Source organism: Neocloeon triangulifer, unplaced genomic scaffold, assembly GCF_031216515.1.
Source record: "Neocloeon triangulifer isolate White Clay Creek 2 clone unplaced genomic scaffold, ASM3121651v1 ptg000008l, whole genome shotgun sequence".
NCBI classification, from domain to species: Eukaryota; Metazoa; Arthropoda; class Insecta; order Ephemeroptera; family Baetidae; genus Neocloeon; species Neocloeon triangulifer.
Genome location: NW_026775550.1, coordinates 2423878 through 2451021, shown reverse-complemented (window position 1 = coordinate 2451021; position 27144 = coordinate 2423878). Strand labels below are relative to the sequence as shown.

The window sequence follows — 27144 nt, the reverse complement described above, 5'->3', positions numbered from 1 at the left end:
CAAAAATCAATAATTCTGCAATTTAAAATATAGAAGAAAAGGTTTAAAGAATTTTTTATTTAATATATGTTCACATTTTAAACTACACATTTAATTTTAAATTAAATTAAATAATTATAAAGTATACTAATTTAACCAAGATTATATTCTTTATTTGATTTTTTTGCGTATAGCGGCAACTTCTAGATCTGGAATTATTTTATTTATCGACGAGTTCTTGGCACAGTTTATATAAATATTTTTATATTTATATATATTTTAGTTTCAAGCATAAACTGGCTCGTAAAGTATCTTTGGTCGCTGAGGAAATTTTTTTTTTCAAATAAAACTCCGATGCATTCAAAGAATATTATTATGCAATGTTAGAAAAACTTATATTATTATTATTTTTTATTTTTGAAGAAATGGAAATTTTATAGATAGAGTTAATTTTTGTTTAATTTCCTAAATTTTAAAAAAAATTTGTTGTTTAAATGGAAAAAGAAACCAAGAATAATAAAATCGCTGTATGTCTAAATGACGAATTAATGTTAAATAAAGTCTATAAATAAAAATGTATCTCTGCCTGGAAATTTTTTTCCTAAAATTCGGTTTGTTCGTTTGATGGTGTAATTAATTATAAACATAGCTGATTTACTTTGCGAACGATGAGATTTCACAATTTAAGCATTCTAGCTTACAATTATTTAAATCATGATTTGTTTTATAATTCAATAAATAAATCTTCAAAAAGCTGTTTTTTAAATATTTTGTTACTTGCAGATAACAAATTATTTGAATTTGTAAATTTTAAAATGAAAAAAATCGGTATTTAAAAAAATAATTTTTCGTTTTGTAAAGCTTATCTATCCACATCAAATCGAATTTGTTTTTCAAAATTTAAAAGGGCTCCGAAAAATGTTAATTGAATTAAATTTTGTTCATTGCCAAGAAATTAAAAATTAATGTTATTTCATTTGAAACTGTAATAATAAAAAAAAACATGTTTTAAAAAGTTATAAGTAGTTGTGATAAATAATGGATCCTCTTTGTTTTAAAAATAGCGAGGTCTAAATGGGGGCAGGCGAAAATAGTTAATCACGTAACGGATATACCGAGTTGGAAGATAAATCGAACACTTTATAGTGCAAATTTATATTAAAGTCGCTTACGAGCGCATTTATAAAAAAAATTCAATCTAAAACAAATTTGATGAAAAGAAAAATAAATTTTTATAAGAATAAATTCAATAAAATAACATTCCGGCAAAAAGCAACCTTGATAAATATAAGAGCCGTGAGAGAGAATTGTTGCGCGATTCCCGAATGAGTCTGGGGGGCAGAAATAGGCATTTGTTTTTTACGTGGCGCTGCTCTCGGGCGAGTGCACGTGTGTGATAAATACCTAGCCTAACACTTTTTGCGCTGCTTCTTGCTAATTTTAATGCTGGAGAGGAGGAGCGGGGGGCGCGAGTGAAAGAAAATTCGCGGCGAGAGTGCGCGCGTGCGAGCGAGGCGAGGGGGCAAGAGCCTCTGTGCAAAAGCAAGGCTAGTCGCGGCCGCCGCTCCACGTGTAGCGAGCTGAGAACAACTCTCGTTAGCGGTCAAATAGCTACGGAAGGCTCTCTTTGCAACAACTATCCGCCGCGAGAGAAGAGAGAGAAGAGAGGAGTCGAGAGAGCAACTCGCTCCTTCCTCCCCCCGTGCCGTGGATTCGCGAAAAACTCGGCACGAGGCTTCACCCCGCCCGCCTGCCCAGCAAAAATCCCAAGGCTACGCCAGCCCAATTCCCACAACGTTTATTAAAAATAAATAAATAAATCTTAAATTTTAATTTTTAAATGATTCCAATAAAAAAAAAATTTGCAGTCTCGGGTTGTAATCGCGACATTAGACAAATAATAACAGACATCGCGTTGAGGTAGGTGATTTCGGTTCTAATGCGCATATTCCTCATATCGATCCCGCGGGCTGCGCGACTTTTTGCGCGATTCGGGTAATTCCGCGGGGTCAATTTCGGGGGCTGGTCCGTCGACGGAAATCATAACAAGACTGCCGCGGTCCTTGACAGGTCGCGGCTGGGCGCGCGTGCAAGCAAAGTCCGCGCGAGTTAATTCCGCCCGCGGATCCGCCGCTGCGCAATGCCCCTATCTGCGGGCGGAGTTATGTTATTGGCTCCACGCGCCGCGCTTCAAACGTCGCAAGCCCGCGTTAGGAGCCTCCACGTGCCTCTTTTCGGTGAGCCCGTTGCCCTCGTACTCCCCCTTCCCCCGCACACGAGCTGTAGGTCGTTCATAGCAGCGGTGACGTCGCCGACGGCCAACCTAACTAATTAAAATGTACCCTAAAATTTTAACAAAAATGTTTATTTATAATTTTAAAAATTATTTTTCTTTATTTAATAGTTAAATAAAATAAAATATTGTGATTTTTTAAAAGATTTTGGTAATAATTAAAAGAGTTTCAAATTTGAAAACTCTGTCAAGTTGGCCAGGGTCGCAGCAGTCAATCCATGGGTGTTTGAAGCAGGAGGGCCGCACTTTTAGAGCGAGAGGGAGATAGCGAGATTTTATTCCGCGAAGCCAGAGAGGGGCGCGAGGGGAGGGAGCGCGTAAACACAGAGTTGGTTTCTCTATGCTAAGGCACTCTACGCGACACCGTGGGGTTGGTCAAGCTCCGCTTTTGATTGTCTAGACGTTCTCGGTTCCTCGCATCGCCACTTTATCCCGAACCCCCGTCGCAACACGTCGGCCCGACACTTGGTCTTTCTGCCCGCCGACCAAAATGCACCTCAGCCGACGCTGATCAGGTAAGCGCCGAAATTTCGCACTCGTTTCCGCCTTATCTCGCGAGCCGAAAATAATTGCGCGGCCCCCCCGGGTTTCGCAACGCGCACTCCCGAGCCTTATTTCGATTCAAACAATTATAATTTAAATTATATATTAAAATTAAAAATTTTATCCATTGGCGATTGCGAAAATCGCGTGTATGCAAGTGAAGGGCCCCGAGTGAAATTATTGCACGTTGCAGAAACGGTTTCTGCAAGTAGGTTGCACCGCGCGCGTCGTGTTACGTGCAACGTGCAATTTCTCTTTTGTGCAGCCAGCAGGAGAGAAACTGACCTAGCCTAGATTCGGCACAACCTGCGATCGGGGTCACCTTTGCCAACAATTTCGCGCATTTCCTGCTTCTTCACCGACGCAGAGACGCGCGCGTGACTCTGGCGATAAAAAAGCGCAACCTTCAAAAATTAAAAAAATAGAATTTGCAAAACCCCAAATAGAGGAATTAATTTGAATTATTTCAGCACCTTCGGATTTCGGGCGATTACGAAAAAAGTCCAAGGTTTTCGGCCAGTGAGGGAGGTCATGATTTATATTTTATTTGTTCAACAATCTTGATTAGATTTTCCGAGAGGGCTAAGAGCGGAAAAATGGAAGCAACATTTTGGTGTGCAAGTGAGGTCGCGGCGCAGGGGTTGGTTCGGGGGGCGGAAGGAATGGGTTAGGTCGGCGGCGGGACGCGCAGGCAGGGATCGGAGCAGCGAGCGAGGCCGCGAGTGTAAAGAGCCGATTCATGTGCTCCACGTGGAGGCTCCTAACCGGGCGCTGATTTGGCGCGGCGCGGCGCTGGCGGCGGCCTTAGAATCCCCGGCGGAGGCGCAGCCTCTTGCAGGGGGTCGATCGCGAGGGGGCCGTCGCGGGACGCACGCGCCGTGCCCGCGCGCGGCCATCAGCAGGGTCGAGGCACTGACCTGGCGCAACTGGAGGGGTCCTCGACTTTCTCCGGGCGCAGTCGGCTGCGTCGAAATTCGGGACTCGCGCGTTCCTCGGTTAAAATGCACTCGGCAGGCGGCGCCCGCTGCAGTTGCATTCGGATTTTCGGTGCGATAGGACCCATTTGCTCCGTCTGCTCTTCCGATGGCGCAACCACCCTCCTCCTCCTCCTGGCCAAAACGCCCGTCGAACCCCGACCAAGTGAAAAAGCTCCTCTGGCTAGACGGTAGGACCCGAAATCGAATCTTGAGCTTCAAATTAAATTTTTTTTTGTTAATTCTTTTTTTGCATATTTTGATCGTTTTTCTTTGATTTAATTAATGTATCAGAAAACTTTGATGAAATTTAAAAATTTTCATCAAATTTTTTTAAACAATTTAAAAAAAATTAGATTATTTCCTTTGGAATAAATAAATTCAAAAACTAGTTAAAATACCTTTTTTGCTGCTATAATGTTAAGTTAAAAGTTTTTCTCTTGAAACCAACTGTTTTTAACTCAGAATTTCTATCTAATTCTAATTTTAAGACAATTGACTGAATTGACTGAGGAGCAAGAAGCAAATTTTGTTTTAATTTCCGGAAGTTCTTATTATTATTTTTTTTTTAAAGCTTCTTCCACTTTCTTAACAGAAATTTAAGTCATATTATTTTGTTGAAAGGAACTCGATTTCTCTTTCTCTCTATCACCTTTTTGCATTTATTTTTCTTATCCAAAGTAAGCTACTGTTGATATTTCCGCATTTGCATGAGTTGTGTTTTAAAATCTTCTGATAGCGTTTTAAACCGAGTATTGAACAAAGTCGCAAAACTCGGTCATTTTGTCTATTCCAAAGACGTCGTTTGTCATCCGAGCAGCAATTTTTGCTATTTCCTCCGTTGGAGAGTGGCACGTGAACCTACTTTCCTCCGCCACACCCTCGGTACGCGCGATTTGCAAAGAGTGACTTGTACGAGCGCAAATTCACGCCGCGTGCATTCACTTGTCTCTGTACTTGGGCCGCATCACACAGTCTAGTGCTATTTCCTGAAAGTCGCATTTTCGAAATCCTCTGGATTTTCATTTGAATATTTCATCAAAAACCGTTTAAACAACCTATTTTGCCCAATTTGCATTAATATTTATATCAATTATAATTAAATTTGGCTGATTTATTTATAAATTTGTGTTTGTTTTGTTTTGCAGAATCACTCTGGAGCAAGGTGTCGGAGATGGTTGGTTATCTGCACGCAGCAGAAGGAACCACAAGTAACAGCGGGAAGCCCGTGGAAGCGGCGCCCGCACAGTCGAGCGTCAACAGCGTCGTTTGCAGCCCCGACCTGGAGGTCTTCGCGTCTGCGCCGTTCCAGTGCGCGCTGTGCCACAAGAGCTTCGCGCAGAAGAACACTTACCAGAACCACATGCGTTCGCACGCGGCCCCGACGGCGTCCACGGTGGTTCTGCCGCCCGCGTCCGCCATGCAGGCGCCCAACGACGCCGTCACCACGTCGACGGCGCCGACGTCCGCCGCCGCCGGCGAGGACCCATACCCGTGCACGATTTGCGGCAAAACGTTCGCGGTGCCGGCGCGCTTGACGCGCCACTTCCGCACGCACACCGGCGAAAAGCCGTACACGTGCGAGTACTGCCACAAGTCCTTCTCAGTCAAGGAGAACCTCAGCGTACACCGTCGCATCCACACCAAGGTGAGAAACGCCTCAAAAAGATATGAACTTTAGAAAAAACTACAACATTTAAATTAAATTTTATGAATAAAAAAAACCAGTTTATGAACTTTTTAAGTTTTAAATCATTTTCTATTAATTTAGAACCGAAGTATAGAAATTATTCGATTTTTCTAATGTTAAAAATTAAAATTTGTAATTAAATTTCAATATGTACTTTAACCTCGGATTCAACAGAATTTAAGAAAATTTTAAGTGATTTTGTGCAAAAATAAACTATTAATCAAATATTTAAAATCCATTCTAAATTTTTGAATGCAATCAAATTTTTCAAAAAGAAAAAAAATCAGTGCACAATTTTTTTGATTTTTAATTTAAGTTTCTAAAATTTGTATAATTTAATTAAATTAACATGATTTTTTTTTGTTCTCAGGAGCGACCTTACAAATGCGACGTCTGCGCACGCGCATTCGAGCACTCAGGCAAACTGCACCGGCACATGCGCATCCACACTGGAGAGCGGCCGCACCGGTGCAACGTGTGTGGCAAGACCTTCATCCAGTCAGGTCAACTGGTCATCCACACGCGCACGCACACCGGCGAAAAGCCGTACGTGTGTAATGTGTGCCACAAGGGGTTCACGTGCTCCAAGCAGCTCAAGGTGCACTCCCGGACGCACACGGGCGAAAAACCCTACGTGTGCGACATCTGCGGAAAGGCCTTTGGCTACAACCACGTCCTCAAGCTCCACCAGGTCGCCCATTTCGGACAAAAGGTAATTAAAAAATATATATAAGAAGATATGAAACTGATAAAATGATAAATTAAAAAGGACAGGTGACCTCAAAAGGTGACCTGTTCTTTATTTTTCATGAAATCTACTTTAAATTTACAAATAATTAAAGTAATTAATTTTTTTTCGAATTTTGTCCTCAGGTCTACAAATGCACCCTGTGCCACATGACCTTCAACTCGAAGAAGTCGATGGAGTCGCACATCAAGACACACTCGGGCAGCAACGAGGTGAACAACCACGCCGCCCAGCAGGCCATGCAAACACCTCTCGAAGAGTCTCCCTACGGACAGCCGGCGGCGCCTCGCGCCGAGCGGGTCTCGATCGACCCCGCCCTGCTGACGGCCATCGACCTCCGCGAGGGCACCCTTCGGCGCCAGCACGACGACGAAGACTCTCGGTCCTCCTCAGCGACGCCACCCCTCCGGGTGGACGAAGACGCGGCGCCAATTGAACCATCCATACGCCTGTGTCCAGACCCGCTGTCCATGCTCTCTGGGACGGCGCCAACAGACTACCTCTCCAACGGCGTCGCGGCGTCCGACTACCTGCTCTTGGAGCGGCGGAAAAGAGGGGTGCCCACCCCTCTGCCGACGCCGCCCAACTCTAACCCCGAGTCGCCGTCACCGTCGTCGTCGCCGGATCCAGGCGCCGACGACGGCGCCGCGGCACCGCGCAAACGCTCCAAGATGATCCTGCAGCGCTACCTGCAGGAGGCGCCGCCGCCGGAGCCGACGCCGGTGCGCAGTTCGTCGGTGATTCGGTTCGCAAAGCGCGACGCCCACTGAACTACCTCGCCATTCCAAAGCAATCGGCGCCTCCGCTGGACTCAAAGAGGGGGTGGAGGACTCGATTCGCAGCAGCATTTCGCGCCAGTTGTATAACAACAGGCGCCGCCCGGCGGCGCCTTGCGAAAAAAAAATCACGAACAGAATTTCCTCGATCGCGCCTGGCGCGAGTAAATTAACTTTTAAGCGTTATTACTAGAAGATAATTATTATATATTATACATATTGTGTAAAAAGAAGTCTTACTGAGAGAAAAAGAAGTCGAGCCGAGTACCATTGAAAATGGGAAAGGCCAAAATATATTTATATTTCAAGCGGAGCCTGAGAGGCGACGCCGGCAGAAAAAATTCACAACTCACGCAGATTAATTACAATGTAATACTAAGTAATCCACACACACCGCGTTTAAGATTATTATTATATATTTTACTTAATTTATTGCGACTTTCCGAGGGTCAGACTCCGAGGAAACGAGTTTCTCCTCGATAGACATTTAAAATTATATATTTAACCTTTTAACTGACGGTAATTGAATTTATTATTTTTGTTAGTCGCCTCTTCTAGTTTTTTTGTGCAGACACTGCTGTAAAAATGAGATTTTCGCCGTGAGTTTTGATATTTGAGCAGATTTAAGTTGATTTTTTCCGACAAAAGTATAATATATATAATGATCAGGGGCAAAACATATGTATGTACTATTTTAAGACTGCGAATTATTGCGACTCTGTTGCGGATCGAAACGAGCGCGACAAATCTGAATTCACTGACAAACACAAGACTGTCTTTTCTTTGATTGTTTCGATTTTTTCTGGGAGAGAAAACTAAAATAAAAAATGAATTTTTAACTTTTCGTTCCTCTAAACGGACTGATTATATGCAAAAGAAAAGTAACGCGAAATTTCGATCCGCGCGGTCGCGTCTGTCGATTGTTGCGAGCTCAACAATGTTAACTGCTGCAAAAGCTCAGAGCCCTTTCCAAACACCTACAAATGAATGCGCGACAATCGCACATACACACTCTGTAAAAACACACACACTTTAGCAGCAGATAAGTGAAAAAATAAAAAGATGTGTTGTTCTCGTCCTCCGCTGAACTTTGATTGTGTAACAATATATATGACAAAATAAGCGCAAAGACGTTTCTCATCTGCTCTTTTACCTTTTTGCCCCGAATTGATAAAAGATTCTATATCGTTTGTTCCCACATGTGCTGTTTGTCAAAATAATACTAAAAATCGTTAGCCTCAGACAGAAAAAAAAATGAAAGAGAACCACGCGTGTCTCTATAATAAATGTGTAAATAAGAAAAATATTATGTACCGCCACAAAACACGAGAATTAAAGTTCAAAACATTATTTACCAAACTCTAAAAGCAAAGTTTTTTACTCCAATTCCGCACCCTTAATTTTTTTTCATTTCATCAAATTATTAGACAAATACGAAGCAGATGAATAATTTGTGCAAGTCAACTGCGTTCGCAAGTGGGTCAATTGAAAACTGATTGGCCGCCGTGAAATAACAAATGCAAAAGTAGCCAATTCATTATTTTCCTAAGCTAGGCTCAGCCTAGGCAACCGCGCTCGCCTTCCGCGGGTCAGTTGCGAAAAGTGTGCCCTGTGCCAATTAGCTGCAGCAAGAGGAGAAGGGGCCCCCCTTCCCCTCGACCTTGCAGACTCGCGCAGGTTGCGAAATCTTCTTTTAACATTTATTTTCGAGCGCGCAAAGTAGAGACTATGGCTGGTTAGATGGAAAGTAGCCGAGAGCGCTTTTACTTTCTAATCAACTATACTTTTTTGCACTCTTCACATCCTTGCTCAACCAGAAAAATGTAGAGCTGGCCTATCTCAGCGCAAAATTATATCTTTGCAAATATTATGCAAATTTAAATTTTTCGGGCATATTTCATTTTTTTCCCTATTTTCAAGGACTTCTTAATAATCTACGTTATTTAATTTAATACATTAATGGTATTTATTATTTTCCTAGCATTTTTTTTTTCAAATTTAGGTATTAAATTTTTTAATTCTAAATCCAAATAATAAATCCTAGGCGAATTTCGCGGCAAGTGCGTCCTGCGTCAACTCTACTGTAATTCTCGTTTCAAACGTTATCCGTCGCGGCGCCACGTACTGAATGCGACACCCGAGCCTTCTTGGGTGGATCACAGGTGGGGTTGAAAATAAGAAAAATATTTAATTTGATTTCTTAATTTAATTAATTACTGCAAAACTGTTTCCATTTTCAGTTGATATCAATAAAGATAAAAAATACAAATTTTGTAAACTAAAAGCAATAATTTATAAAAGATCCATTATATTATTAACAGCAGTTGGGCTAAAACTAACACCTAGACGCTTTACTGAAACAATCATTTTAATACTTGTTCTCTTAGCCCAATTTGAAGGTTGGTTATAAGTAGGAACACTACTGACCGAAGGGCAAATGATGAACGTTTAAATGATCTTATGTGAGTTATAACACACGTTTTAAAGGCACTTGTGCCTCTATCGCATTTACTGATGCCCCTAAACCTACTTTAACCCACTTTCAACTCATCAATTAAACTTAATCTATAAATAATGTGGAAAGACTGGAGAGCCCAGCTGATATCTCTATTTCATTATTATAATTCTCAATATATAACTCAAATATTACTAATTGGCATCACCGAGAGATTCTGCGGCCGCTATAAAAGACGTGTATGGTACTGTCCTGTGTTTAATATCAATGCTTATTTGTTCAAATCCTTTATATTCTATATTTATATTCAATATTTTTATTTCCATAGTGATCAGATTGAAAAAATAATTGTGCATATTAATTGACTCTTTTTAAACATTACATATCAAATCATTTTAATGAATTTTGAGGTGTCTGTGATCTATTCAAATATTACAATTAAGTCTTAAAAAATTAATTTAAATGTAATTCATACTGCTTAATAGATACAGATGGGCAAATTTGACTCAAAACTCAACATTTTGTGTGCTCAAATTTATTTGGCTTTCTTAAAATCTAGCATTTAAAAAAGAATGTATGTACATCAATCAATCGGTGCGCAGCAAATTCAAAAACACGAATATACCTCGCGGCTCTCACGCTTGCTTTCGTACAATCGTTCATTCACCTTGTAAACGGATTCTCCTTAAAACGGCCTGGGAGGACCTAAAAATTTTATATTCATATTTAGACAAGGTAGAAAATCTTAGAATTAATAAGATATTTAGGAAAAGATAGTCAATACTGACAGGAGGTTTTGGTAACGATTTTAAAACAATTAAAAATTATGCACAGAATATTTAATGATAATTTGGTAGCTCAGCTTACAAAGACTAAAATAATGTATCTGATCTTTTTACATTGAATTTGGGTCATTGACAAAAAACAAACCTTGGGGAGGAGGACCTCTCATCCCGGGAGGAGGAATTCCACGGCCCATCACACCTGGTGGCATGCCTGAAATAATTGAATTGTTAATAATTTTTTTAAATTTTGCATTACAATCTAAATTTAAATTTCTTGAAACAGAATTAGGAATAAAAAGGTTTCCAGCTTTTGTAGGAATTAATTTTGTTTAAATCAAGTTGTGAATAATAATGCGTAAAAATTACCCATCATTCCTGGTGGTGGTCCCATCATACCTGGAGGAGGACCAGGCGGCATTCTTGGCATGGGTGGTCTTGGAGGTCCACCCATTGGGGGCATCGCACCCCGTCCGCCACCGGGAGCCATGACTTGCGGAGACGGTCCACCAACTCCTCGGACAGGACCTTGCAAGCCTGAAAAATTTTTTTTTTTAAAAGTATTTTCACCAGATAATTCAAAATCAAGAAAAAATAAAAATGAATTTCAATGGAAATTTTCACTCCAAACTTTCAGAATAATGATAATTAGGTCCAAATTTATTTTAATCAATAAACTTTAAATATACATTGAATATAAATTTTAAAGAGTGATTGTTATTACTTGAATTTTATAAAAAAAAAGGAATTATCAAGAAATTGTGGAAAATTCTAATTTTAAGTTGATTAAATTAAATTCTCATTATATTAATTAGATTTTATACCTGCGGGGACAGTAGCGGCTCCAACTGGAACTCCGCGTCCGGCAGCGCGCCCCATTCCAGGTCCAGGGGCCGCACCAGGGATCGGCACCCTAGGAAGACCCTCCTCAGGAGGCGGAGGTCCCTCAACGGTGAGTGAAACTATGTTTTCTCCTCGCAGAAGCACAAAGCCGAGTACGCGCTTCTCCTCCTTGTCGACGCCGCGAGCGATTTTCGACTTGACCCTGCGGAATTCCTCGCAGTCTCCCAGAATCAGGTTCATGTGCTTATCGAACGCCTTGAAGGTGCCGATGAAGGTGCGAGAGTCCTGCAGAATCACTCGCACTCGGTAGTTGATGTGCTGCAGCATCTTGTTGTTTTTGCCGATCGTCTGTGGAAACGATTAAGATTTTTCAATTACTGAATGTTTAAAGTACAAAAATTGCGAATAATTTTACCATTTTTGCGGATGTGGGCCCCGATGATTGCCGATGAAAAAATTGCCGGCAAACCGGCGTCCTCAACCCGAATTCCAAACAACAACAAATTAAAGTTCCCTTAATAAGCCGCTAGAGGCGCTTTCGTCGAATACAAAACGAAGCGCGGTAAAAACGGCGCACGTCGGAATCATAGCTCGTAATTTCTTATTGTATATTTTCTGGTATTAATTGTGGACAAGTCTACGTAAATAAGCCTTTATTTAATTTTAATTCGAGTGGGATTATTTTGGAAAAGGTTTTCATCGTTCAAATAGTTATCTGGCGATTAATTAATACTGTCCTATCTTGCAGACCACTTTTTAATCAAATGACTCTCAACTACTCCAGCCTTTTTTTCTACGCCCTAGTACTTGTAAAATTTTACTTAAAGATTAAAAAGAATCCTAAACTATACCTTAAAAACGGTTCTAATCTGGGTTAATTTGTACATTATATAGGGATAAATATTTTTTTATTTGAATATTTTAGCCTTTTATTAGTTGGCACTTTTTTTAAACATATCTCAGGACAATTAATTGTCTGCGTCACAATAAATTATAATACATAAGTCATTTAATATAATGATATGATTCTATATAATTTTGTTTTAAGTTTTAAAACATCTCGTGACAAATTTTGTTGCTAAATTTCTGTATTTAAATCACACCGTCGTCGACAGCTAACTTAATCATGTCCACAAGTCGCTTTACTTGCTCTGGCTTGGTGATTTCTTCGAAATGAGTCATGTCTTCCAAGGTGGACGCCTCCTTCTCACCGGTGTCGTCCAGATCTTTCACCTCGTCCTGATCCTGCATGGACACCGGCACCAACTCGATGGACAGACTCAGACCGAAGGCGCCTAATTTTGGCCACAACTTCAGCAGACGTTCCATAGAAAAATCCTCAGGAAAATCGACGTTCAACGCTTCAAAAACTTTGAGCACTTCGTCGTGGTAAATCCTCAAAATTCCTTTGACACCGCCCAAATTATTTCTGTGCTCGTCAGTGGTGCACGCGAAGATGACCGTCGAGACGTCCATCATCAAACTGGAGTGGCGCGTGATTTGGAAGTCGATGGCTTTGGCGATGGCGCCGGTTTTGTCGAACATGAAGTTTGCGGCCCACGAATCGCCGTGGTTCACCACACGCAACTCGTCGGCGGCCACGTACTCTTGCATCAGGGCGAACATGTGTTTGCGCTCGCTGAATTTCTTGAACCGCTCGAGGTAGTGAGTGTCGCCAAGCTCAGGTTGGACGGCGCGCTCGATGAGCTGTCCCAGGTTTTCCATATAATTTCCAATCCAATCGTCACCGTTTTCATTATATACGCCCTCCTAAAATCACAGAATAAGAGATTTTAAATTTTAATTGACATTCTGTCTACAATTTTCTCCATTAACAATTAAAGCTTTTAAAGAAAGAAAATAATCTAATCATATTTTGTACCAATAAATTTTTATTGAAAATCAATTAATGGAAAAATTGGGAAAAATGTGAAATGTGACCATTTAATTAATTAATAATTTTTTTTAATCTTTGACATTGACGATTAATGTTTATATCGTGTTAGTTTGAATTAAAACAATAAACAAGAAAAATAAAATTTACCTACGAATAGAGTTAATTTAAATTAAAATTTAAAATTAATTTATAAGAAAAATGATTGCAAAGTTATTAATTTTATTCATAAATCTGATAAATTAAACGCGAAAAGCTGGCGAAAAGGTTTAAAATTTAAGTTTATAAGCATAGAAGAAATTATTAAATTAAACAAAATATGAATTCCATTTTGATTTTGAACTCTAAAACAAAATTAAATTATTCATTTTTTTCATCATTTTTTATTTACACTTTACACTGCTTTAAAGTATTAGAAAAATATGTAATTTGATGCTAAATAAAAAAAAAATTATTTACCTTAATGTCTTTGGTGATTTCTTTGAACTTTTCCGGCTGGAGCACCTTCAGGCTGAGCGACAGAGCGTGGTAACGCGCCATCATTTTGAAAATAGAGATGGTCTGGATTGTGTTGAGACCGGCCTTCTTGTCGGCCATTTGAAAGCCCGACTCAAGCAGGTCCTCGAGCAGAAGGAAATCGTTCATGCCGTCGGACATGGCGTAATAACAGTCGGCCACGGACAGGTACGCGCCGCCGAGGGACCTCAGGGCGGGGCACACGACCGAGTAGAAGTGGACCTCGCGCGCGAACCACTCGTTGCACTTGAAGGCCTCTCGGCGCACCAGGTTCGCCGGCAACCCTTTGCCGATGAGTCGCAACTCGGTGCCGTCGGTCAAGGTCACGACGATGCGGTAAATGATGCCGAGGAAGCCGTCGCCCTTGGCCGACGCCGGGCTGACCTTTGTCCTGCTGATTTGCGGCATGTCATCCTTCTTGAGCTTCTTCCTGAAGATTTGCTGCGCGGCGTTTTGCAGAATTTCGGGCGTCAGTTTCGCCGAAATGGTGCTGAGCGTGAACTCCGCCTCTGCCATGGTCGGTTTAGCAACAGGCGCTCGAGAAGCTCCGAACGTTAGAAGGCCGAGTTAATAAGTTCAACTGTTGCCGATACCGTGGGCTATTCTCATTGGGGACGGGAATTTCTACTGCTCGCTCCTACTACAGAACCCGTTATCAGTGCCATGAACAAATAAAACACTTGACGCGCTCAAACCGCGACAGTCCTTTATTCGTCCTTCTGCGCTGAATAATACAGAGAGGCCAATTGTTAAATATATTAGCAGTTTTCATTTGCACATTTGAAATGTGGCTTGTATTTTTTTTTCCTTATCAAGGTTTGTCTCCTGGCGATATGTATTTTTTTTTTTACAAAATAAACAGAAATTATAAAAATGTTGTGAAATTAAAAAAAAAAACTGAAAGTTGAAAAAGTTTTTTGCAGGCAGCGATTTGATTATCTTTTGCTTGAAAATTCTTTATTTCTAAAAATTGTATAGTTTGATAAGTAAAATCCTTATTTTAAAATTATCAAGTTACACGTGTGCTGCTCTTTAAATAAGTTTAAAGTTAATTTAAACACTCAAAAACCGTTATCTCGATAAGAAAAATATACAGTATAAGTTTGATTCAATTTATGAACTGTGGTGAAATTATTTAATCGCAAATCATGAGGCCTTGAAGGTCTGAAAATAATCGCTAGTATGAATGTAGACAACGTGCTGTGCACGCGTGCAAAGAGTGTTGCATAAACTGTCATTTTTGTCTTTGATTATATGAATCTGATCTGATTAATGAAAGTCAGCAGTGACGTGTTTCTGGGTAGGATTATTAAATCAAGTGGCATTTTATATTGATTTAGAAAATTGATAATGTCATAATGATTACCATTAAAATATTGATCAAAAATGCAAAAAGCAACAATATAAAATGAAAATAGCGCCCAGCAGATGAATTTTTCATATTATCGTCAAGATAGCTGTTAATTCTTAACTTCGCTAAAATTAATCATCTCCCTTTATTGCCTATGGACGTTATTGCACTGTCGTAATTCACCCAAAGTGCATATAATCTTATGAATATTGATTGATCGTGCTATAATTTGTGCAAATAAGATTAGTCAAGATTAATCGAAAAGATAAAAACTCTTTAATAAATAGAACAGCAATTGATGAGGCAAGTTACAAGAATGCTCTTCCAGCGAGCCGCCTAATTAAGTTCTATTGACCACATAAGTACGGAATCGGTTGCGACAGTGACAAGGCCGTCGCTAGCAGGAGTCAACATGTTTGACGTGCTTATTAACTCCCCAAACTTCATTCCCTGATTATCTGGGAAATCAAAAAGAATATTTTTACTAAAAAAAAATCAGGCTAATTTATTTTTTTTACCCAAATTCCATTTAAGCCCGGAAGAGGATACGCTGAGGGCAGGGTTGCCGATGGGCACCAGACTGCAAATTTTGTTGTTGTAACTTCTTGGAATGATCATTTGGTGGTGCCCTTTGTCCAGCAACCACGAAATTGAATTGCTTGCAAGTTGGTAGACTGGACATTTAATAATCGCGTGGGACTTGAATAGTGTATTTATATTCGCCATAATTTGGTCTATTCTGCCAGACGTTTCTACCAATGATATCACAGCGTGAGGCTGAAATTTTGAATTTTTTGTTTTAGCAGTGACGAGCAGTTTTAATTTACTAAAAAAATTATAAAAATAAAATAAAAATTGAAATTGAGATAAAAAAAATATTCACCTCGACCCTTTTTTGAGCAAACCATGCGGCCGTTTCTTTGAGAGCCTTTGTGAAGTCAGTCTCGTCTTGATCCGGAGTATGTATCACGGAGGTACCAAGACTTTTGTAATGAGCTAAAGTTTCCTTTTGTACCGAGTCCAAGTCGCCAGTGATTAGATCGGGGATCAAATTTAGTTCGTGAACTTGGCAAAACTGCAGCCACCTGTCGCTTCCACCGTCAACAGTGATCCGTACCGCCGCTTTATAATAATGAAATTATTTTTAAACGTTTAAAATAAAATTTCTAAAAATAATTTGCGAAACAATTCAAGCAAAAACAAAATAACTTTCTTACCTCTTTTCCACAGAGAAATCACAAGTTCTGGTGTGCTAAGAATTGGCTGATTGAGGATGAGCAAAGCAAAGTTGATGTCGGAACCACTTTCATTGAACAAATCCTCAATTTTCCAAAAATACTTTGCGCTCTCCTTGCTCATCGTGGTGCTGATTTGCAGTCAAGTTTTTATGTGAGGAAAACGTTGACGCTCCGTTTTGTTTGCTCGGGCAGTTGCGGCAAGACGGAAGTCGGCGTTCGGTAAAAAAATATCAGCTCGATGGCAAGATATAATGCGACCACTGCTACATTATCAGCGAATTGTGAGCGAAACTTTACAATCGCAGAAATATTTTGCCGAGAAAGGGGTTTGGCACATTTCTTGCGCATGCGTGGTCGAAGCGCGCAGATCTTTCTTGCTAAATCGGAAAAAGACAACACAAACTTTTCCTATATAGATAGACAATCAATTTAATTGAAAACAGCATTTTAAGGACTTAGGACTTGATTAAAATTTATCAAATTTTCCAAATTTTCAATTATTTTTTATTTCGATTTATCTATTTTATTTTTGCTGTTTGTCATGATAAAAAAATAACTAAATTAATTAGAACTTTTTATATTCATTTGAAAAATTCAATAAAATTAATGGTAGTTTTGAGAGTAAAAAAATAAAAGATAAAATAATAATAAAAACTTCCTCACTTCATACGTTCAATTGATTTCAAATTAAAAAAGACAATAATTTTACATTAAATTTTCAATTTCATTTTATTTTTGGTGGATATTTTAATGAATCAAATTTCTCATTAGGAATAATGTAAAAATTAAAAATTGCAATAAATTTTTTTAATATGAAAAAGGTACATTACTCATCTCTTGCCTTTGCCTTTGCTGCCACTTCCCATCATTTTACTACTCTTAATTGCCTTAATTTTGGCCTGGAACAAAAAAGTTGCAAATTAAAGCACAAGTTTATCATAATTTTGAAATTTAGATGTAAAAAGTTTTTGAATATTTGAATCTTACTTTATCGACTTTTCCATATTTCCCTAAAATTCCCGTCTTCAATTTGTTTACAGCCTTAGGAGTGCCCTTTGTCTTTTTGCTGGGTGCAGTTCCAGAGCCCATTGTTCTCCCCGATGAGGTTTTCCTGCCCGTTCGTTTCAGAATTTTTCCAAGAGACCGAAGTTTTTCCTCTTGCTCCTCAATCTCTTTCTCGGCCGCCTTTTGAGCTTTCAACTCTCTGAAAAATATGAAATATAATTATTAAGAAACAAAAATATTCAAATAAAAAAAATTACTTGTAATTAACGGCCGATCGCTTTTTGGGTCTGGCCCCTAAGCTGAGGGCCAAAGCCTCCTTGGCCTCCACTTTCGAAGCAGCCTTCAGAGAAGTCATGGCCAGTTTCGTGACTTCGAACCGCGCTTTTTTCATGCTGAATGGTTTCTGGGGTTCTGAATGTTGATCTACAGGCTTGAGACTGATCGAGTCAAGGATTGGCTTGCTGGGTTGTTCCTTTTTCGATCGACGTTCATTGAAAATCACAACTTCCACAGGAGACGGCTCGTTCAGACGAAACGCAGCCGCTTTTGTCAAAACCCGAGTTTCCATTTCTTAATTCTGCAACAAGATTAGATAAGAAGAAAATCAGAAACATGAACAATTACTTACTTTAAATGTGACACAGGATTTTAATGAAATTTTGAGCCCTCAGAAGTCTTCCGCATGCATGGCTGCATGCAACGCTGCATGCATTTGCCTTTCCGCAGTTTTGTTTTTGTTGTGGTTGGCTCCAAAATGCCAACGTAATAAAGTTCAAAGTGTGTATAATTTCACTATCTCTTTATGTTTTACTGAGACCAATAGTTAATTTTTTATTTATATTAGAATTATAACACAAGCAGTATTGAAATAAAACTTTTTTAATGGCAAAATATGCACCAAAAATAAATATTCCAATTTTAATTAAGTTGGCAACATTGCAGGTAACAACAATTTTGAGTCCATGTGCTCGTCTTTGTCTTGTGCCCATGTGCGTTGTGAAAAAAATCAACAAATTTGCAGTTTTTTACATTAATTAGCTGAGGAGCTCGTTTTGCTCAGCATGGAAGAACACCAGGCGCCGAGTCTTCGGCACCTGACGTCCCCGACGTTCGGAATTCCGCCGGAAAAGCCGAACCCGGTGCTCGAGTCTCTCGGGACACCGCACATTGAATCGTTCAACTGGATGCTGAGCGACGGCTTTGAATTGGTGACCAAGTACCTGGAACCCTTGCAGTTTGAATTGCCCGACGAAAAGACGCGCGTTTCTTTTTCCATTTCGGTTCGTACCAAAATGCCTGGCTCAAATTTTTACGCAATTTAAAATCTTTTAGGACTTGAAGCTGCACAGACCAGCCATTCACCAATCTGATGTTCCGATCAAGAGTGTGCTTATCCGGCCGAGCGAATGTCGACAACGAGCCGAAACCTATAAGGGACTTTTTACGGCCAAACTAAGCTGGACGTTAAATGGCGATCCTCGAACGCCTATCAATTTAAATCTAGGCGAGATTCCTGTTATGGTTAAGGTATTTATTAAGTCTTATCATTTATATTTTATCAATTTGTTGTAATTAATTTAAAATTTCAGTCTAAAGCGTGTCATCTGAGTGACATGTCTCCCCGCCAACTTGTGAATGCTGGTGAGGAGGAGGACTGTTGGGGCGGCTTTTTCATAATCAAAGGACACGAGCGGCTCGTCCGCATGCTGATCAGCACAAGACGCAATTTTCCGGTGGCCCTGCAGCGAGGCTCTTGGAAAAACAGGGGTCCGTCCTTCTCCGACCTAGGCATTGTGATGCGTTGTGTGTCCGAAGACTTGCGATCTGTGGTACGTTTTAAAATTTTACATTGAAATTGAGCTTCATAATTATGTATTTGTATTTTTCTCAGAACAATGTGGTGCACTTTTTGCTCGATGGCTCGTGCAAATTCATGTTTTCCCACGAAAGGACTTTGTGTTTTGTGCCCGTCAGTGTGATGCTGAGGGCACTGAGTGAGCGCAGTGACCTCGACATATTCCACAATCTGCTGCATGGCGCTGAGGACGATCAATACTATCAGGGGTAGTTTTTCCAGGCTAATTTTTGTGTGTCCATTGACAGTGAAAATTTCAGGTGTTTGAAAACAATTTTGCGGCAGGCCCATGACGAAAAGGTTCACACAAAGCAGGACGCACTCAAGTTCCTTGGGAGTAACTTTAGATATAAATTTCGTCGACTCCCAACTTGGTACACGGATGAAGAAGTTGGAGAGTTTATAATTAGGTGATGAGCATTGAGAATTTTTACTTGTTTATTCCTTGGCCACTCATCTAACTATTCCAATCATCGCGCAACAGGCTACGGGACACATATTTGATTTGGGCTGTTTAAATTTTCTAAATTAATTAATCATTTTGCAATTTTGACTTCTATTTTCAGACGCTCTATTTGCATCCATTTGGAGAACGACGAAGACAAGTTTGAGTGCATTTGTGAGATGGTGCGCAAGTTGTACGCATTAGTACAGAATAGAATCAAGACCGAGTCGGCGGACAGCGTCATGATGCATGAGGCCCTGCTTGGTGGAAATCTGTACATGCAAGTGATTGGAGATAAACTGGAAAAGTGGCTCATCCTTCTGAAGTCTGTCATGACAAAACGAATTGCTGCCAAAGGAATAAAAAACTATCATTTAAATCAAGGTTGTCAATCTAGATTTAATTTAATTTTTATTAAAAAAAAAATCATAACATTTTAGAGGAGCTGGAAGCCTGCATCAAGCGTTGTGGCACATTTGAGAGTTCAATGGCTAATTTTTTGGCCACTGGAAATCTTGCAACCATCTCAGGCTTGGGACTTATGCAAGACAAAGGTTAGATTTTTCTAATCTTTAATTCTAATTTTATTTGACTTAAAATTAAATTTTCTTCAGGGTTGACCATTGTGGCCGAGAACATTAACAGAATGAGGTACATGTCCCATTTCCGAGCCATTCATAGAGGCTCATTCTTCCAAGAAATGAGGACAACGGACGCTCGTCAGCTTTTGCCAGATGCTTGGGGTTAGTATTTGATTTGTGATTTTTATAGTTAAACCCAAATATCAGGTTCCAATTACATTTTATTTTATTCTAGGCTTCATCTGCCCTGTCCACACCCCTGATGGAACGCCCTGTGGTCTTTTAAACCACTTGGCCAAGAACTGTATTGTAACCACTGCACCTGAGAAAATCGACGAGCTGCCCGAAATTTTGCGCTCTCTGGGCGTTGTTCCTATCGAAGACCGTCCTGCAGCCAACAACCACTACTTTGTGCATGTGGACGGTCGAGTCATGGGGGTGATCAAGCGGGAAAAAGCACAAAAGATGACCAACACCCTGCGCCTCTTGAAAATCGAAGGCAAACGAATAAGTTCGGGCGTTGAAATTTGCCTGATTGAAAAGGAAGAAGGCGTTCGTGGCCAGTATCCAGGCATTTACATTTTCTCCGGAGCCGCTCGCTTCATGCGACGCGTTCTTCACATTGCCACGCGGAAAATTGAAATGCTCGGCTCTTTGGAGCAAGTCCGGCTGCAGGTGGCCGTCCGTCCCAAAGAGGTGGCCGAGTCCAAGGCCACCCACCTCGAGCTCTCACCCACAGCCTTTCTCAGCCTCTTGGCCAACTTGATTCCCATGCCTGACTGCAACCAGAGTCCCCGAAATATGTACCAGTGTCAGGTTGGATTTGAAAAGAGATCAAAATTCCTTTTTAATCAAAATGTTCAATTTTAGATGGGAAAGCAATCAATGGGAAATCCAACTCATGCCTGGAGATTGCAAGCTGAAACAAAATTGTACCGATTGTTGACTCCTGCAGCGCCACTTTTTAGAACTGCCCATTATGATTCCGTCAACCTAGACAATAATGCCATGGGCTTGAATGCAATTGTTGCTGTCATTTCCTACACAGTAAGACTGAATTATAATGTTTAAACTATAAAATTAAAATAATATTACAGGGCTATGATATGGAGGACGCTATGATCATCAACAAATCTTCTTACGAACGAGGACTTGGCCACGGCTCCATCTACAAGTCTGAATTCATCGACCTCACTCCAGTAAGCAAAATAAGAGTCCTGTTTTTAAAACCTATTAAATTATCCCTGATTTTGCAGAACTCTTATTTTGCCCTTGACCCTACCAAACCTGAGCTGACAGAGTTTTTAGACCACGATGGTCTTCCCTTCATTGGTTGTCATTTGCAAGAGGGTGACCCTATTGCCTGGTAGAGAACTCATTATAATTTATTGTAATTTTACAACATTGATTTGTTTAGTTCCTACGACATGGCAACTAACACATTCAAAGTTCACCGGCACCACAGCAAGGAAGAAATTTTGGTGGACAATGTCAGACTTTGTGGTGTGCCACAAACTAGAACTCGAGGAGGTCACGCACCGAGAGTGTGCATCACCTTCAGAGTGCCTGTGAGTGCCAACTGGAAATTATAGAGAGAAATATTAATTTAAATTTCCAGAGGAACCCCACAGTGGGTGACAAGTTTGCCAGCAGGGCTGGTCAAAAGGGCATCTGCAGTCGAAAGTGGCCGACCGAAGACCTTCCATTCACAGAGTCTGGCCTCACCCCGGACATTGTCTTCAACCCCCACGGTTTCCCATCTCGAATGACAATCGGTAATATTTGGAATAAATTGTTTATATTTCATTTTAAATTGAATCTCTTTGCAGCTATGATGATTGAGCTTATGGCCGGGAAATCGGCAGCTGTGCATGGAAGAGTGCACGACGCTACTCCTTTCCGCTTTTCAGAGCAAGACACTGCCATTGATTATTTTGGCAAAATGCTTGTCGAAGGTCAGTTCAATTTATAATTTATTAAAATACATTTGTTTGATTAATTTGAAATTTGGTTAAAAAAAATTATTCAAAATGAAGGTTACTGATGAATTTAAAGACAATTTAATTTTAATTGTGTATTTTTTTCACACACATTTTTCTTGAATTTTGAGCAATTTTTTTCATTTCAAGAATAAATTTGCTTAAAAAATTCAACCTCAAATAATACTTTGAAATTGATTTTAGCTGGCTACAGTTATTATGGCACCGAACGAATGTACAGCGGTGTGACCGGACAAGAGATGGAAGCTTCCATCTTCTTCGGCGTCTGCTACTACCAGCGACTGCGCCACATGGTGTCTGACAAGTGGCAGGTGCGGTCGGTGGGCCCTGTCGACCCTGTGATGCGGCAGCCGGTCAAAGGTCGGCGCCGAGGCGGTGGCGTCCGTTTTGGCGAGATGGAGCGCGACTCGATCATTTCACACGGCGCCTCCTTCCTGCTGCAAGACCGACTTTTCCACTGCTCAGACAAAAGCCAAACCATGTGTTGCACCAAGTGCGGCAGCGTCCTCAGTGTGTGTCTCGTGCCGAGTAAGTTGGGCGTCCCCGAGGCCCAGAACTGTCGAGTCTGCGGCCCTGGCGCCGGGGAAGTGAAGAGCGTCGAACTGCCGCACTCCCTGCGCTATTTGGCCGCTCAACTTGCTTCTGTCAACATTTCGCTCAAACTCGAGCTCACCAGGTGAAGAGACAAGAGAGACGCCTTTGAAGAGATCCAACATCAACAACTGCTGTGAGTTTTCAATTAAAATTTATTATTACCACTTGTTTTCTTTTATATGAAATTCCTTCTTTTCAAATTCCTTTCCTAAATAATTGGGAGGGTTTGTCTATCACTAAGAAGGTTCCAAAATCTTTAAAAATAGCAATTATTATTATCATTTTATTTGTCAGCCTAGAGCTGAAAACGTATAATTTATAATTCAAGTTAACAATATTACGTTTCTTCAATTGTCAATTTACTATAACATTTGATTTAAAGATTTAATTGATGGGAATAGAGATTTAGTAAGGTTTTTGCGTTCTAGATAATCTAAAATATTTATAGCAATTGAAATGCCAAAATTTTGTCATTTTTTGAATTCAAACTCAATTCTCTGCGAATTAATAATTTATTATTAAATCATTCATGCCTAAATTAAAATTTTATAAATTAATTTATAAAATTGAATTCAACACAACTTAAAATTAAATATTATTATAAATATTAATTGATTCAGTTAAAAAATAATTAATTTATTAATTTAATTAAAATTAAATGTATCATCTTTTTTACGGAATAACATTCTGTGACTTTTCCCCGGACACTCGTATAATTTTTATAGACGAAAAAAAATGAAATTTTTTTTATTTCACCACACACCGGTATAATGTGTCACGTGTGTGATTCACTTGCGAAAATTGTGCATGAGTATGTATGTAATTACCGAGGATATAAAATCCCACCTCAGGCTCGCGTTTTTTCGTTTTATCTCGTTCGACTCGTTTCCGGCGAGCAACAGAGGGGCCGAATGTGACGAACTTTTGTGTTGCTACGCCGTCTCGGCCAATGGGCGCGCGGTGCTCGAGCGAGCCGCGCGCTCATTGGCTCGGCGCCGCCAATGAGAGTCAAAGTGAAAACCAGCTGTCAGAGCGGAGCGAGCCACAGTCGATTGTCGGCCGGGTTAGTGTCAAGGAATCGCGTCGGTCCAACTGCGAGAAGGCGATGACCGGCGACCAGATTGCCGACGGTCCCAAATCAAGACTGAATCAAGTTTTCCACAAAATCTCTTGGTCGGAGAACGGCGAGAAGATGACGGACGGCGGCGTTTTGGCCGAGAAAAAGGCCGCCCAAAGTAAGTTCAAACTTGCAACTTTCGGGTCATAACGGTAACGGTGTCGGAGAGAGCTGGAGAAGGTCGAGTGCCGAACAACGAGCAGGCCGGCGACCGGTTCAGCTTCGTTTTGAGCTAAAAATTCAGTAAAATCAACGCATTTTCAAAGTATTTCACAATTATTGTCAATTTTTTAATTATATTTCAAACTTGGAGAAATTTCCAGTAAATTCAATTTCTCCTAATTTCAAACCAGTTTTTCAAGTTTTTAAATTCGTGTTTCGGCCTGAAAATCGGTTTGTAGGAAGCGAGAGGGTTGTTTAATCGAATGATGCAATTTTCGCGCAAATCCGAACAAGAAAAATCTAGAAACGGCGGTTTTAACTTTTAACCCATTAGAGTAGAGGCAGCGAATTTATGACAGGCGATCAGGGGATAAGCGAGCAGCGTCGGAGGGGAGGGTCATTCATATATAGTCGTGCGGGCTGGAGGGGAGTCAGTTGTACTATGGCTGTGGTGGAGGATAGGTTCAGGCCCAGACACTCGAATCAGTCCAGCAATAATGGTAAAAAATTTCAGAAAATTTGAATCTTTCAAACTCAACTTCAATTTAAACTTAAAACTACTTCAGGGATTGAAATTTACTTGTGGGAATAATTGTCAAAAAATCAAAACTGGCTCTAAATTTGATATTTTTTTCGACTTGTTGGACTCGGCGTCCCCAAGCTTCGGCTTCGGTTCCGAGTATTTCAGTTAATTTTGCATATTTTCGGTTCGGTTTAAGATTTTTATCAACTTTTCCATCCAAATATATAAAACTAAGCAATATTTTATAAAATTTAACTAAAAATTTTAACATTGGATTTTTTTTCTCTTTTTTTTAGATGGACTGGTGCAACGGGAGGAGCTTTGCCCGTGGGACTCTGACGAGTGTTTGGACGGAGCGGCTGTGCTAGCCGGCCGCCTGGAGGAAGCCCTTCGCAGGGCCAAGTCTGAGCATTTGTCCTGCGGCGAGGTCCTTCTTCCGGCGACCCTTCTGCCGAGGGTGGCGCGAGACGTGGCCCGACTGGCCGAGGACGAGCCGTGCGGCCTCCGAGGCTGCCGGCTGGTGCTGCAGCTGGACGACGCCAAGCGGCCGCTGGGCTGCGTGCCCTGCGAGGCCGTGGCCACCTTCGAGGTGTTCGTCACCCTGAGGCAAGACCTGAGCCCCTGGCAGGCGCTGCTGCCGCAGTTCCTCAAGAGGAAGGCGCCGCCGAGCACCGTGGTGCTCAGCCCCAGCTACGAGGTGCGCAAGAGGAAGCTCTTCAGATAGAGGAGGCCCTTCCTGGCGCCCGACCTGAGAGTACGTGATGACCCTGATCTCAACCAAGTATTCTGCGACACTCTGCGCAGCGCAAGCAAGAGAGAGAAGAGAGGACCTGAATTTTATACATTGTATAATTAATGAGAGAAAAAAGAAATAATAATTGAATATTTTAAATGGATTCACTACTAAAGTGCCGAGCTTGAGAGTCGCAAGCCTCGGACGATACTGAAGATTACATTGCTGATTGAAAAATGATGATAATGATAATAATAAATGGAAAATCGATTTATATGTTTAAATACGAAACACATGTTTGTCTAATTTAATATCAAAACCCTGATATCAAAAACTTGAGTTGATTGAAAATCAAAATAATTGCGAATCAAATTAGATATTCTTTAAAAGAAATTTGGTGTACTTGTTAAAACTTGGTGATTATAAAAGAAATTTGAGAAAAGTTTGATTTCATGAAAGAATTTAAAATTAATAAAAAGTAACTTTGAATTTTTCAAATGTCTATGAATATTTAAGTTTGATATGAAATATATATAAGTTAAATAAAATAATGATAAGTAAAGAAACACTATTCATTTATTAAATTTCATTAATTTGTACAGACATAAATTGCAATTAGATTATAAAAAGGAATTAAAGACTAAACAAATTTTCATAATTTGTTAAAATTAATTTGAAAAATGATAATATGTAAAAATAAAATTTAAAATTTGTGACTGAACTAATTACGCTGAAATTTTTATTTGGTAAAAGTTCCTTTGAATCGGGAACAATATCAAAGATTCGTTTATATTTTTTTAAATTCAAAAATAATTGAAATTTCCATGTTTTCCCGGCTTAACGCATAATATTGTCAGTTTCCACATTATTTAATTATCTACTTAATTCAATGCATTATGCAGTACAAATGCCCGGGCCAGCTGACTGCATTAAAATGCACCCCGAAAAACAGCAGCAGTTTTTACACAGCCTATCTTTACACGATTTTTCTATCCACCCTCTTGCATCGAGAGCTGCATTTCCTGCTAATTATTCAGAGTGCACGGCTTGGCATTCACTTCCAAAAAGGCATGGAAATGCATTTAATAATCCGGACCAGCATAATAAAAGTGCATTATGTACGTGAGCGAGCGAGAGAGCGGCTCGGCAGTTGCCAAGGGGAAACAATTCGGAGAGCTCGAGCGAGAAACTCAATCAATGCTTTCGGTGGTGGGTGCATTTTCGGCAGGCCGGCCTGGCAACAGGGGATGCATTTTGAGTGCGGTCGGTGCAGCTCGGTTGCCATGGCGACGCAGGGGTTGGCCCAGGTTAGTGAGAGTTGGGGTGCAGGGGTGCACTTTCAATGCTCAACGTTGCGGTGGGGCAAGAAAATTATGCAATTTCGTTGCAGCGGCGGTTTCTCGTGCTCGGACCGGAGACAATGCAATTTCGCTCGCCGCGCGAGTCCCAACTGACCACTTAATTGCGCGCGTTATTCTCTGTGATTGCGTGTGTCCGCAAAGTATATATTTAATGCGATTAGATGAAAAGGCCTTTCTGCAAACATCATGAATTTATGACGAGCGGCCCCCGAGAAGGGGTGTCGGGGGATTTGCGCCCCCCGAGCGTTTCGTTTTTACGACTTTTTTATTTGACGAGAGAGGATGGATTTTTGGCGCTTGTGTGAATGTTTAATACGTGCAGAGGAAGTTCGGTTTTATGATTTCATTCGTTCTGCTGCTGCAGTCCCGATATATAGAGAATTGTCAAATAAATTTCGGCTTTGGAAAAGCTTCGGATCGAAAAAGCGTGGCTCATAAAATTCGGAATTGAAAAGCATGAGAAGAAATTCGCCAATTTTATATAGGGGATGGAAAAGAAAAGTTTATGGTCGCTACAGAAATTACAGAATGTTTTTTATATAATTTGAGAACTTATTTAAAATAACATACAAATGGGAAATCAATATCACAAAAAATTCAATTTAATTTTAAAAATGTTCGAACAACTTTTTTGCTAAAATAATTATATAAAAATAAGATATTTCAAATTATTATTTATATATATT

The 27144-nt window shown here is 40.3% G+C and overlaps 8 protein-coding genes across 10 annotated transcripts in view; 4 read left to right on the top strand and 4 right to left on the bottom strand.

Annotated features, from left to right (window-relative positions):
- Positions 1-2582: 2582 nt before the first annotated feature.
- On the top strand, positions 2583-8363 carry LOC132194816 (Krueppel homolog 1-like). Of its 2 annotated transcripts, none has more exons than XM_059616331.1 (4): positions 2583-2787; positions 4938-5437; positions 5850-6191; positions 6353-8363. In XM_059616331.1, the coding sequence occupies exons 2-4, from the start codon at positions 4964-4966 to the stop codon at positions 6995-6997; spliced, it is 1461 nt and encodes a 486-aa protein (XP_059472314.1). In that variant the 5' UTR covers positions 2583-2787; positions 4938-4963; the 3' UTR covers positions 6998-8363. The 2 variants fall into 2 exon arrangements, with proteins under 2 accessions (XP_059472314.1, XP_059472312.1); XM_059616329.1 differs by lacking the exon at positions 2583-2787 and adding an exon at positions 3816-3980.
- A 1614-nt stretch (positions 8364-9977) lies between these two features.
- On the bottom strand, positions 9978-11639 carry LOC132194650 (small nuclear ribonucleoprotein-associated protein B). Its single transcript, XM_059616067.1, has 5 exons — positions 11499-11639; positions 11065-11431; positions 10610-10777; positions 10389-10454; positions 9978-10163 (listed from the first exon to the last, which is right to left on the bottom strand). The coding sequence occupies exons 1-5, from the start codon at positions 11499-11501 to the stop codon at positions 10144-10146; spliced, it is 624 nt and encodes a 207-aa protein (XP_059472050.1). The 5' UTR covers positions 11502-11639; the 3' UTR covers positions 9978-10143.
- Positions 11640-11975: 336 nt separating this feature from the next.
- Positions 11976-14150, bottom strand: LOC132194648 (uncharacterized). Its single transcript, XM_059616065.1, has 2 exons — positions 13437-14150; positions 11976-12853 (listed from the first exon to the last, which is right to left on the bottom strand). The coding sequence occupies exons 1-2, from the start codon at positions 14007-14009 to the stop codon at positions 12176-12178; spliced, it is 1251 nt and encodes a 416-aa protein (XP_059472048.1). The 5' UTR covers positions 14010-14150; the 3' UTR covers positions 11976-12175.
- Positions 14151-15098: 948 nt separating this feature from the next.
- Positions 15099-16494, bottom strand: LOC132194649 (thiamin pyrophosphokinase 1). Its single transcript, XM_059616066.1, has 4 exons — positions 16062-16494; positions 15728-15966; positions 15363-15621; positions 15099-15302 (listed from the first exon to the last, which is right to left on the bottom strand). The coding sequence occupies exons 1-4, from the start codon at positions 16201-16203 to the stop codon at positions 15181-15183; spliced, it is 762 nt and encodes a 253-aa protein (XP_059472049.1). The 5' UTR covers positions 16204-16494; the 3' UTR covers positions 15099-15180.
- Positions 16495-16772: 278 nt separating this feature from the next.
- Positions 16773-17835, bottom strand: LOC132194652 (uncharacterized protein C1orf131). Its single transcript, XM_059616068.1, has 4 exons — positions 17716-17835; positions 17345-17664; positions 17070-17286; positions 16773-16981 (listed from the first exon to the last, which is right to left on the bottom strand). Exons 2-4 carry the CDS (start codon positions 17653-17655, stop codon positions 16913-16915), a joined length of 597 nt encoding a protein of 198 aa, XP_059472051.1. The 5' UTR covers positions 17656-17664; positions 17716-17835; the 3' UTR covers positions 16773-16912.
- Positions 17836-18020: 185 nt separating this feature from the next.
- Positions 18021-22740, top strand: LOC132194564 (DNA-directed RNA polymerase I subunit RPA2). Its single transcript, XM_059615907.1, has 16 exons — positions 18021-18367; positions 18420-18614; positions 18677-18916; positions 18979-19151; positions 19203-19352; positions 19509-19771; positions 19828-19941; positions 20002-20130; positions 20204-20784; positions 20839-21015; positions 21066-21167; positions 21225-21334; positions 21386-21536; positions 21587-21743; positions 21798-21923; positions 22152-22740. The coding sequence occupies exons 1-16, from the start codon at positions 18149-18151 to the stop codon at positions 22646-22648; spliced, it is 3384 nt and encodes a 1127-aa protein (XP_059471890.1). The 5' UTR covers positions 18021-18148; the 3' UTR covers positions 22649-22740.
- LOC132194566 (LETM1 domain-containing protein 1) overlaps positions 22677-27144 on the top strand; it is a 33530-nt gene continuing 29062 nt past the window's right edge. The window contains exon 1 of the mRNA XM_059615909.1: positions 22677-22695. The gene's annotated coding sequence lies outside the window, so the exon portion shown is untranslated. The remainder of the gene's footprint in view (positions 22696-27144) is intronic.
- On the top strand, positions 23497-25388 carry LOC132194567 (protein scylla-like). 2 transcript variants are annotated; one of them, XM_059615910.1, is made up of 2 exons: positions 23497-23797; positions 24661-25388. In XM_059615910.1, exons 1-2 carry the CDS (start codon positions 23512-23514, stop codon positions 25086-25088), a joined length of 714 nt encoding a protein of 237 aa, XP_059471893.1. In that variant the 5' UTR covers positions 23497-23511; the 3' UTR covers positions 25089-25388. The 2 variants fall into 2 exon arrangements, with proteins under 2 accessions (XP_059471893.1, XP_059471894.1); XM_059615911.1 differs by lacking the exon at positions 23497-23797 and adding an exon at positions 24255-24341.

Excerpts from the sequence above, each read along its gene's own strand:
- LOC132194816 (XM_059616329.1), top strand. The coding sequence starts at position 3,899 with ATGGCGCAACCACCCTCCTCCTCCTCCTGGCCAAAACGCCCGTCGAAC. Across the intron at positions 3,981-4,937 it reads AAAGCTCCTCTGGCTAGACG|AATCACTCTGGAGCAAGGTG; the intron begins GTAGGACCCGAA and ends TTTGTTTTGCAG. Across the intron at positions 6,192-6,352 it reads TCGCCCATTTCGGACAAAAG|GTCTACAAATGCACCCTGTG; the intron begins GTAATTAAAAAA and ends TTTTGTCCTCAG.
- LOC132194567 (XM_059615910.1), top strand. The coding sequence starts at position 23,512 with ATGGGCGCGCGGTGCTCGAGCGAGCCGCGCGCTCATTGGCTCGGCGCC. Across the intron at positions 23,798-24,660 it reads CGAGAAAAAGGCCGCCCAAA|ATGGACTGGTGCAACGGGAG; the intron begins GTAAGTTCAAAC and ends TCTTTTTTTTAG.
- LOC132194652 (XM_059616068.1), bottom strand. The coding sequence starts at position 17,655 with ATGGAAACTCGGGTTTTGACAAAAGCGGCTGCGTTTCGTCTGAACGAG. Across the intron at positions 17,287-17,344 it reads CGATCGGCCGTTAATTACAA|AGAGTTGAAAGCTCAAAAGG; the intron begins GTAATTTTTTTT and ends CATATTTTTCAG. Across the intron at positions 16,982-17,069 it reads AATATGGAAAAGTCGATAAA|GCCAAAATTAAGGCAATTAA; the intron begins GTAAGATTCAAA and ends TTTTTGTTCCAG.
- LOC132194564 (XM_059615907.1), top strand. The coding sequence starts at position 18,149 with ATGGAAGAACACCAGGCGCCGAGTCTTCGGCACCTGACGTCCCCGACG. Across the intron at positions 19,353-19,508 it reads GTTGGAGAGTTTATAATTAG|ACGCTCTATTTGCATCCATT; the intron begins GTGATGAGCATT and ends TTCTATTTTCAG. Across the intron at positions 21,168-21,224 it reads AATTCATCGACCTCACTCCA|AACTCTTATTTTGCCCTTGA; the intron begins GTAAGCAAAATA and ends CTGATTTTGCAG.
- LOC132194649 (XM_059616066.1), bottom strand. The coding sequence starts at position 16,203 with ATGAGCAAGGAGAGCGCAAAGTATTTTTGGAAAATTGAGGATTTGTTC. Across the intron at positions 15,622-15,727 it reads TTGCTCAAAAAAGGGTCGAG|CCTCACGCTGTGATATCATT; the intron begins GTGAATATTTTT and ends TCAAAATTTCAG. Across the intron at positions 15,303-15,362 it reads CGGGCTTAAATGGAATTTGG|ATAATCAGGGAATGAAGTTT; the intron begins GTAAAAAAAATA and ends TTGATTTCCCAG.
- LOC132194648 (XM_059616065.1), bottom strand. The coding sequence starts at position 14,009 with ATGGCAGAGGCGGAGTTCACGCTCAGCACCATTTCGGCGAAACTGACG. Across the intron at positions 12,854-13,436 it reads AAATCACCAAAGACATTAAG|GAGGGCGTATATAATGAAAA; the intron begins GTAAATAATTTT and ends CTGTGATTTTAG.
- LOC132194650 (XM_059616067.1), bottom strand. Across the intron at positions 10,455-10,609 it reads ACCACCACCAGGAATGATGG|GCATGCCACCAGGTGTGATG; the intron begins GTAATTTTTACG and ends CAATTATTTCAG. Across the intron at positions 10,164-10,388 it reads GAGAGGTCCTCCTCCCCAAG|GTCCTCCCAGGCCGTTTTAA; the intron begins GTTTGTTTTTTG and ends TAAAATTTTTAG.